This window comes from Littorina saxatilis, linkage group LG12 (genome assembly GCF_037325665.1).
Source record: "Littorina saxatilis isolate snail1 linkage group LG12, US_GU_Lsax_2.0, whole genome shotgun sequence".
Lineage (NCBI taxonomy): Eukaryota > Metazoa > Mollusca > Gastropoda > Littorinimorpha > Littorinidae > Littorina > Littorina saxatilis.
The window spans coordinates 74,919,238-74,930,369 of NC_090256.1; the positions used below are offsets into that span (position 1 = coordinate 74,919,238).

The 11,132-nt window shown below is 38.7% G+C and overlaps 1 protein-coding gene and 1 long non-coding RNA gene across 2 annotated transcripts in view; one reads left to right on the forward strand and one right to left on the reverse strand.

Moving 5' to 3' along the window:
* LOC138982765 (uncharacterized) overlaps window positions 1–11,132 on the reverse strand; it is a 265,337-nt gene that overhangs the window by 109,600 nt on the left and 144,605 nt on the right. The gene's annotated exons all lie outside the window — the stretch shown is intronic.
* LOC138981534 (fucolectin-like) overlaps window positions 8,210–11,132 on the forward strand; it is a 3,992-nt gene continuing 1,069 nt past the window's right edge. The window contains exons 1-2 of the mRNA XM_070354481.1: window positions 8,210–8,294; window positions 8,975–9,184. Of these exons, the coding sequence (XP_070210582.1) occupies window positions 8,210–8,294; window positions 8,975–9,184 (295 nt within the window). The remainder of the gene's footprint in view (window positions 8,295–8,974; window positions 9,185–11,132) is intronic.

Consider the following 11,132-nt stretch of genomic DNA (forward strand, 5'->3'; position numbering starts at 1 on the left):
GTCAAGGGAAGTGATACAAATGCTGCAGCGGGCTATCAAGAACGCGAAGGCAAACAAGGTAAATACCTACTTCTGACATTAGTTTACTTATTAACTCTTTCTATACTGGCCATTATCTCCCCAGTCTCTCCCCAGAAACTGGCCATTTGCATGGGTTTGCAAATAAATTCTCAAAAATAAACAAAACAAGATGCAGCCTTCAAACTCATAGGTTTTATTGTGAATATATTGCTAAAACATATGCCAAAGTTTGGTTTCATTGTTGTGAAAAAAAATAAAAATATGATGTCCAGAATTTATGGGTATATTTTACGCAATACGAAAAAGGGGGTATGTATTTTGACTTAGAAGCATTTTTTCTTATCAAGGCTCTGTTTGCAACAAAACTGTTTCTGTTTACTTGTATGAAGATTGTGCTTACACAAAAACATAACAAATACCAACTGATTTTCCATTTGGTGGTCATGTAAGCATCACACACCATGTGGTCGACATGCAGACCTGAACGGCCAGTGTATGGTGGCAGAGTTGGAAAATAGGAAAAGTCTTGATGCCAATCCTTCATCAAAAACCGAAGAAAATCGTCATTGTAATAAGTTTGCTTTATTCTAAATCAAACGACTAGGATAGATGACAGACACAACGACAAACACATTCAATTCTATGTAAAACATACACAATGCTCACGTTAACAAGCTGGCCATAACAATTTTCAAATTTTTTTATTCAAATAAATAACAACAATTAACAATATCTCATACAATGAATTAAATACAACTTATCGAGTACAACAAGCTAACTTTTTTAACGTTTTGTTCTTCGAACACTCACACAAAAATGCTTCTTATCTGTAACTGCCTATTAAAAATACTTTCCAACGGTAAAAAAGAATTTGTTTTTTTATATATACTAACGCACATCTTTCCGATTAAGATAATGTGGTTCAATTTATACATAGTTGCCTTTTTCACCATTACAAAATGCATACCAAATAAAACATCACTAACTTTCAAAACAATCTTAATTTCTAAAGTACGAAAAATAAATTCTTCAATAAACTTCCAGAATTTATATACAACCGGGCATTCAAAAAAGAAGTGTTCAATGAAATCAGTAACATCACAACAGTAATTACATTTATTAGTTTCCGTTACTTTCATTTTACACAGGAGAATGTTGGTCGGATAAATGTTGTGCATAATTTTCCAGTGTAAAACTCTTAATCTAGTCTCTTGTGTTGACTGATAGGCAACTATCCAAGATCGTTCATCAATTTCTACATTAAACTTTCTCTTCCAAAATCCTCCGGAACATGGTACATCTGTTTTCATATTAATAATCTCTTTCCTATATTCTCTGGCACTTAACACATTTTTGCCGTTAAACAGTGGTAAGGTAATACAAACATCATCAGTCATATTTACAACATTTTTCCTCATAAATAATGACACAGCAGCTTTTACAACATTATATTCAAAAATTCGGTTTGGCGAATATCCAATCAAATCACATATGTCTTGATATGATAATATGTCTCCCGAACATACAATGTCAGTTAATACCAATACACCTCGTTGTATCCAACTTTCAAAAATAAAACTTTGCCACTATACGTTATGCATGCATTATTCCATAATAAAGTCGGCCCGACTGTCCCACGATCGTAGTGGTTATTATCCAGCCAATATTTTAATACTGCTTTCCAAAAGTTCCTGTAGGTGGATTCTCTGTATACCTAAGACTTTAAAATTGGCAATCTTGTATACAGGGAATACCACAGGGTGTAGTTCCTGTAGCGTTTTGCTAATATCAATGAAAGTCACGTGATGCTTAGCGACATCGTTTGATGTTTTTCGATCTTTTTTTGATATTTCTTAGAAATTCGAGTATGGTTTGCAAGTTTTATTGAAAAACTGCACCCTGTGGGATTCCCTGTATACTAGATTGCCAATTTTAAAGTCTTAGGTATACAGGGAATCCACCTACAGGAACTCGACCTACAGAGAATCCCACTCTTTTGGTCGACATAGACCCCATCAGCCCTACTATAAGTGCAAGTGTTAAATGACGTATTTCCACAAAAGACTGCTTGCAGAGAATCATGTGATGCCAATGACAGGTAAGGACATGTGGTAATACATACTACGTTTTGGAACCAGGGAAAATGCAGCACAAATTATTTATCAACCAAATTGATTGACTTGTGCACCACGACAAAAGTTTTCTTTGATCCATAAAAGGTCTTTTGCCAGAAAAATTGCTCTGAACATCAAGTACCCTGCAAGTTGTCACACATTTACATTATTGAAATAAAAAGAAAACACACCAGTAACCAGGTTAGGTACGTTAATATCTATAATCAATATCTCGGCACGTTACTGCCTTCTTCGGGATGGTAAGCTGAACATTATTGAACAAAATAATCGGTTTAGATTGTATACTTTGATTCCTGAACGAAGAAGCAGAGGTACTGCATACAACTAAGACTGTAATATCAGCTTTTGCCTGAAACACACACACATACACTTATAAAATTAATGCAATGTCATTGTATGAAGCCAGAACAATCACTAACTTACATAGTTGGTCACACAATTACCCATCACTGAACAATAAATCGAAGTCGGGTGGATTCAATGACTAAAGCAGTAAAGGCTTTGAAAAAACCCTCATCACAAAACATCCCCCCCCCCCCCCCCCCCCAAAAAAAATAAAAATAAAAAAATAAAATGAAATAAAACAGGTTGTGTATATAGCGCAGTAAACACCATGCAGGTACAAGCAAAGATTTGACAGTGATTATCCTTGTTTTATATAGCACACATTTTCTAGTTTTAATCTCTCTCTCTCTCTCTCTCTCTCTCTCTCTCTCTCTCTCTCTCTCTCTCTCTCTCTCTCTCTCTCTCTGGAAAGTAATTTATTGACCTGTGGGTTATTTGCGTTTGTATACACATTGGTGATTCGTAAACTATGTTGAAAGAGATTGTCAAACAATATTATATGGGGTGTCTTAAAAAAAATGTATATCAACAAAATCTGTCATTATTATCAGGCACACGGTTTTAACAAAGCTATGTCACGGAATGCAACATAAGTGGCTTAAAAAGTCGTCTTTTTGTGTGTGCAGGATATTCGCTAGGACAGGACCTCAAGCTGAACCAGCACAACAGCGATGCATTCTTCCATGGCTTCCACAAAAGTCTTTCACCTATAGCGGGCATTGCATACAGATAGTCCAAAGAGGGTTAGGGTTACCCTAACCCTCCTTTTTAAAAATTCTTTAGACCAATTATCCCTCTGTTCCCATGTTAAACATGGAATAATTCTGGACAAATGCGAGGACGTTAGCTTTTTTTTATTTTATTTTTTTTATCATTTTACTTATCATTAAAACTTGTTTAGATTTCGATTCGTAAACCATTTACAGTAATCCTTTGTTTTTTAACTTTGTTCATCTTACCACAGTCACTTCGTTGTTTAGATTTATCATTAAATTTGTTACCATTATGCAGGAAAAATGTAGAATAAAACCAGGAGAGCTTTCGGTAGAAGATATTTCCTGTGTCAAAAGTTAATGCTTATTCTGATTGATGGGTGCTCCAAACTAAGTTATTGTGACTGCCTTATTCGAATTCATTTCCAAGACAGGGCTGAGAAGTGGAGAAGCTCAGGAGAATATCGTAAAAATTGTCTGGGTGTTTATGCAAAACTTTCGAATATGTCAGATTTTACTTTAGAGATTTTAAATACTGTTAACTGACAGAAATGCTATAACTTCTACACCAATTGACTGGATAACTTCATATTCAGCATACTTAAACTTGATTTTATGCATGTGCAGTTCACAAAGTGGCAAATTTGTAGGTTAAATTATCTAACTTTTGCATCACCAATGACACCAACGCTTTCGTGTCTGAGGATTGCCCTGAACCTAGCTGTAACTGCATGCTTTCTTCAGGTCATCGATAGCCTGGGGGTTGAAGGGGATGTTTTTACATACTCAGACATTCAAAATAATCAAAAAGGTAAAAGCCTGGAGGGTTTAAATTAGGTAAAAATGGCTACCGCTCAATGTCAAAACTCGTTCTGTTTAGTCGACCCCCGAATTTGGAGAAAAAAATTAAAATTGCACATTAGTCAGACCATTCAATTTACAAAATTGCCACTTACTGGAAAGGCAGAACATAAACTGAAGTTAATGAATACCATATATAAAATAATTGGTTCAACAGATGCAGAAGTAATTTGCATGGTTGTGGGTGTCCTTTTTAGGGGGGGGTCAACCTTGTAGAAGAGACGATTTTCTTTAATTATCAATCCGTAATATATTGTTTGTTATGCATACAAGATTAACATTGACAAATACTTCAAGACTCCTCATTGATCTTAAGAAATGTTGTGGTTTTTTTTGTTACTGACTGATTCACTTTCTATTCACTTTACTCTACATAAGTCACGACAAGAAAAGCAAGGGAGGTAATTTCTTCGGAAGAGGTAATTCTCTCCCCTCAGAACGATTGTTGTAGTTTGTTTGATTTTGTTCCCTTCTAATAAGTATTATTTAAAATAGATCTTTACATCTTGATGTGAAAGGCGCAGTACCCCCCTCCCCCCAGGATGTTAAATTCTAGGTTGTGTCCATGTAAAATCCTGATCCTAGTCAAGATCCGAGTTGGTTTTTCATGCAACTGTGCCTCTTTATGCCACTCAATTAGACATACTTTGCAATCCATAATTGCACGAAACTAAGTTCAGGAAATACGTTGTTGTCGTGTTTTTAATATTACATAATGAAATAAAAAATGTCACAACTGGTTTCGTGTTGGGCTTTCTCTCTCTGTCTGAATCTCATAATTACTTCCTTCTGAGGCCTGAAATGTGTTGCAGGCATTGTTCAGCTTACATTTATTGTTACAATTTTTGTGGATATGTTATTAAGTGTGTCTGTGTTTCTATCATTCGTTATCAGTGTGGTTAAAAAAAAAAAAGCACACGTCAAAGTAATTTACCCTTCATCATTATCAAAACATGCAGATACAGGTAATAAATATTTGTGATACTTTAAACAAATACAATGTTTGTTTGTTGCGTTTTTTCTTTTTTTCAGAGCAAACACATCGTATTTGTTCAAACGTGTATATTCTGCACTTTCTAATACCCTGCATGGATCTCCAAATCAAGAATAATGAAAAGTCGTCTAATAGCCCTGCAGCACTAACACGAACATGATAGAAGCTTGCATGCATGTGTTCTGCGCGAACTTAGAATCCGGTTTCATTCTAGAATGGACCGGGTCCAGGTTGGAATTCTAACCCTGCGCAAGGACAGGGGTGCCATTCTAGAATGAAACCCTTGAATAAAGGGGGCCGTAATGTTTGTCGGTAAGACAGAGTTGTCTTCCCTTGAATTATCTCCACCTGCACCTTCCCTTTGATAAAATGGGGCTGATTTGTCTACCCCTGAAAAAAATCCTTTGGCGATCTTGCGATGTCATGTCATGTCAAGAAAGTTGATACTCCTGAGTACGCAATAAACAAAGGCAGACCATAGCAAGGGGGACTACCAGGGCGGTATTGTTTGCAGGGCAGTTGTTTCAAGTTGTGATGAGAGCCGCTTGCAATGTCAGCGCTGTCTCCCTCTCGGAAATGTCCGGTTTTTTGACAATTTTTTTGACAGACAGACAGACAGACGGCAGTCAGACCGACTAACCGACAGACAGACCAACAGAAGGACAGAGTGAGTTATAGAGCTGTTGTCACAGGTTTAAAAAAAAGTTGACATTATATCTTCACAATTCAGAAGACCAACTTCATGTATATGAATAAGATTAAAAGTTACAAGCGAGATCGGCAAAACACTGTCAGTCCGGAAATTTCCGTTCGAAGCAATCAGTGCTGAGTGTCTCTCAAAATCGTAATCACTTTCAGAACATCACAATCCCAATTCACGATGTCTTTGAGTAAAGTGTAAAAAACCCGAAAAAAACCCCAACCAAACACACAAAAAACAAAAACAGCTTTGGCTGTGTGATAGTCTAACTGAAATGACTATTCCAACTTGGACCCAAATTCCAACCTTGCGCACGGCCGATTCTAGAATGGACCAGCAACAAGGGTTTCATTCTAGAATGGCACCCCTGTACTTGCGCAGGGTTAGAATTCCAACCTGGACCCGGTCCATTCTAGAATGAAACCGGATTCTAAGTTCGCGCAGAACACATGCACCCAGGCTCGCTGTCTTCGGCTAAAAGAGCTTACCGTTGGATCTTCGCTCAGACAAATGTAGCTGTCTTGTCCACTTGCTCCTGTCGCATAGATCTGCAATGAGTGCAACATCATCTTTGATTAATAAGTCTGAGGCACAGACAAACACACACGCGCGCACATTTGCGAGAGAATGCACGTCAGTCTATTCAATCAAACAGTATAAAAACATACCACAGACGTGGTGGTGGAAACTGGACATTCGCCGTATAACAAAATTAAGAGATTCATTTGTGTGTGTATGTTTAATCAAAAGTTCATCTTGCGCACATTCAGTCTGTATTGTAACAGGACCCATCCCGTAAAAACTTCGAACAGATCTATTAAATTCTGAAATCCTTGACAAGTTTTTTTTCCAATCATCTGTATCTGACCGAAGTAAAAAAAATCAAAAAAATCAGCCAGTACACGCATCTACCCCCTTACACGACAATACATATGTGGCGAAAAAAGGAATCGAGAGTGGGGGAACAAGGAATAAATTAGATCCAGAAATAATTCCACTTCATCATTCCAAAATTCAAGTGTGAAGTGATCAGATACTGTGGTAAAGATACGTGCTTAGTATCACAACTGAAAATACAAGCCCTAGGGTTTTAAATCAAGGAAACAATTAAAGTTAAGGAAAGATCAACAGAAATGTCGAGAACATGTAAAATATTGTACTTACAATCCGTTTCAGCATGCTCTTCGAATAATAATCTCCCAGTCAGCCTCGTGCTTACGACTTCGACAGGATGTTGCCTCTCACGCTGAGCCAGTACATTTGGAGTGTATTCAAAGGCCAGAGATGCAGTACAAGCACATTAGTTAGATCCAATTCATTTACATTGCTACCTTGCACAATTTATGGCTATTTCTGTTAGTAACATCACACATGTGGCAAGCAGTGCTTGTTGCCGACTCTGCTGGGACAGGCAGCAGACGATTTTATTTAGGAACCAAATTCTGATTGGTTAAAACATAAAACCGGAACTCAAAGTACCACTTGTTCTTTGGAAGTATCAAATCAAGAACAGATAAGCAGGTAAATCTGAAATGGGTTCAACACTTTTAAAAAATCGTAGTAAATCAGAAAACACAGTAAACGTTGGAAAAATCGTCCAGTATCGCTTCTACAGGTCTATACTTGGACAAAACATAAAGCAATTCAGTAAAGCTGACACTTCAAAATGTCTGTTTAGTTACACTTTAAGGGTATCTCACCACTGGGACGCGCAACAAAAACCCAGTCATTCTGCTTCCTTTTGCATTCTTCGGAGAAGCATATTCGGAGCTGAGTGATCAACCGTCATAGTTATTTGTCTCTTGTGTATCCTTACGTCCCCTTTAAGTCCGATAGGGCGACATTATACTGAATATTTAGTTTTGTCCTTAATCAAGCGTGCGATACAAATCGATCAATCGATCCAAAATGATTTCATCTTATTTTTTTATATTTCCCTCAATCCAAAAGTATACTCACGGAATAAAATAACTTAACATGTTTTAAAATTTAATATCTCAAAATCGGAAAAAGTTGCAGGAGAGCGGGGTGGTACGATCATAGAACCATCAATTCCTGAGAAGAGGAAAAAAACCGGAATGTTCTCGGTTGCTTAGTTTTTCACAATTGGTCCTCAAAGACGCATGGTGTCATTTTGGAGTTTACTAGACGCTGCCGACAGCCAGTGCACGCTGTGTGTGCTGTAAACAGGTAGGCCTGCACTCTTTGACTCTCGGGGCACGTCTACCCGTACTTTAAACCTGCAAAAGGTCTGCTGCTGATCCACGAATATTGCATGAAAGTACTGCCTTTGGTTTGTCCGTTTGTTTGTGAGTGAGAACAACTCACTAAAATGTTTCTTTCTCTTTGCCCAAAACTGTCCACTCTGTCTTTCTCTTTCACCATGCCACGAACGTGTGTGAACGATAGACTCGTCGCAATAGGGATATTGAGAGGAGGGATGACTTATACTGATGTTGCTAAGAGATTCGGAGTGACCAGGCAATCAGTTGCCTTGTGGCGAAGAAGGTACCAGCAAAACAACGGTAACGTTCGAGACCTGTCTCGCCAAGGACGGCCCCGTGTCACCAATCCTCAGCAAGACCGCTTCATTAGGGTTGATCGAATTTCGACTTCACAATGAAATTTGTTTGGTTACTAAACGTATTGAGGCTAACCTTCACTGCTCCTGTGTAATTTAATTGCGGCTGCGATCAACCAGTGCACGCCGCACAGCGCTGTCAAACACACAGTGCTAAGTTTGTAAACTCCAAAATGACACCATGCGTCTTTGAGCTCAAATTGCAAAAAAACGGAACAAGCCAGACTATTCCGGGTTTTTGTCCATAATGAGCAATTGAACAAGCTTTACGTTGGTACAAACATCACTCCTGTAACTTTTTCCGATTTTGAGATATTAAATTTTAAACAATGTTAAGTTATTTTATTCCGTGAGTATATATATTTATGCCATGTTTACTCTGAAAATGTACTCACAATTAAAGACAAAGGTTAATTTGGCACTACGTTCACCTACTTTGCGGAGTGGAGCTGGACCCGTCTCAGTCTTCGGGTTTAGGCTAGCGAAGCCTTACTACATGACTGTAGTCTCGGTGTTGGCTGTTCTTTTAGTGTTGATCTTTTAGTTTCAGGCTGAAAGATTGACTAAATGTATATATTAATTTCGCTTCACTCGAATTGTTATTAGTTGTTGTTGGTGTTGCAGCTTTGAGCAACGTAGCACTAAACAAGCCAGCGACACAGAGCACGGCCCACGGAAGCGAGCGTGCTGTGGACGGCAACAAAGCAACTCACATCAACTACTGCACCCATACGGCTGACACAGATTCGAACCCTTACCGCTGGTGGCGCGTGGACCTAGAAGGACTGTTTGAAGTTCACGCTGTGGTCATCACCAACCGCGGGGACTGCTGTGGTCAGTATCGCGGAAAATGAAATAGACGATGTTCGGAATAATTCTGTCAGGTTTGTTCGGGTTGTGAAAGAGTGAATACCCTTGTTTTTTGGTAGACACATAATCCATACGTGCTCCTTGTCAGAGTGTTCCCGTAACGCCCTCGCCAGTGACTGGCCGGTGGATTGTTTGTCTCACTAAAAGCAAGGGTACTCACTCTTTCACAACTCATACACACCCGAGTTATTTTCGTCTGTTGGGGGGGGGGGGGGGTCATCTTTATGTGTCCCAGAAACATCGTCATTGTTGCTGATTGTTCCCAATCGCTCCCATATATCTTAGTTCAAGCTGTCAAGTGCTTTTTCAGCTTTCAAAAACTCGTCCGAACTCATAATGGTAAGAAAATGACAGCAAGTGAAGAACTCAGCGCACGTCATGGAATAAGATGGCGTCAAAGACAACATTCACTGCTTGACGTATTTAAAGCCTTCCTTATTCCAAAATAGCAAGGCAATGAGGTTATTTGGTGTTGGACTGTGTTCCGCGGAGCTCATTGCATATGATCTCTTGTCAAAAAGATGTTTTGATATCTCTAGGCCTAAGTGAACGAAAACCGCCTGTAAATCCAACGTACGTAGCCTATATACGAACGTAATTCAAAGGAAAGAACTGCAAGGAGTTAAGGGTGGCATACAATTGTAAAGCCGAGCGGTCTTAGCTTCACATTTCTGACACCAATTTGTACCCCGAAAGTGAGACGAGCTTCACATTAACTCTAACTGTCTGTGTCTGTGTCTTAGTTGTTATACTTGTTTGAAGGTCATTTGTCAGGATGACAATCACACGACAAGACAAACAGACACACAGAATATAAACTCAAGAAGAGGCAGGTGAAGTTCAAAATTGTATTGAATCAAAACAAATCATGAAAACAACTCAATACAAGGCTTAGGTTCTTTTCAGAAAGTATATCTGTACATTGGTTCACTCTATTCCTGTAATTTTCCTACTACTTAAAAATATATTCTAAGTCCTAAAATGGCTGAAAATTTGGGCATGACCCGTAGGTACCCTTAGCAAAATACGCTACTGAAAAAAATATCCTATGTCTAAAAATGGCTGAAAATTTGGGCAGGGGTTCGGGGCCTGAATAAAAATAAAGTAAAAGAGTAAAGCGACCGGACTGCGGAACGTTTGTTTTTAACCCTGTTAGTTCAGTCCACAGGGCGGAGTCCGGTATACCATTTAGACACTTAAGGTTGGTTGCTCAGACCCCGGAGGACAACTTAGAGATGACAACAAATACTTTGTACTGGGTTGGGACCCTCCCACAACCGTTCGGTATTAAGGTTGGGACCCTCCCACAACTTTTTCCACAGGCACAGAAGCAATGCTGTAACTCTAAGTGGGAAGTCCGGTATACCATTTAGACACTTAAGCCAGGTTGGTTGCCAAGACTCCCCCGAACCTCAGAGACTAACAGCTTATATACCTTCCATGACTGTCCCTGACGTCACAGCTAAGGAACCAATGAAAACGTCGCTCTGGGACCACAGAACAAAATGGGGACGGAGGGGGGAGAGTTTCGAGGCTGCTGTCAGCCTCCATAGAAGCTACAGTTAAAATCCCTCAAAAATACACAAAAACTCCCGCACTAAGAAAACTACATCAAAACCGTTATAAAGAAATACATCAATAAAATGGAAATTCTTCGACGCATCATTTGATACCAAACACTCATTGGTTATCAACACTGTCAACAAAGTGCAAAACCTCTGAATATTACCTAGCAAAATAGTCATGTCACACCAAAAACGTATGCAGTTACAAGTTAACCACAATCAAACACAGTGTATATTCAACAGGCTTCTCGTATGTAGATGATAAGCATAAAATCTACATTCTACTAAACAAATGAATACAGAATACATATTTATATTGAATACACGGGTAAAAGAAAAAATAATAG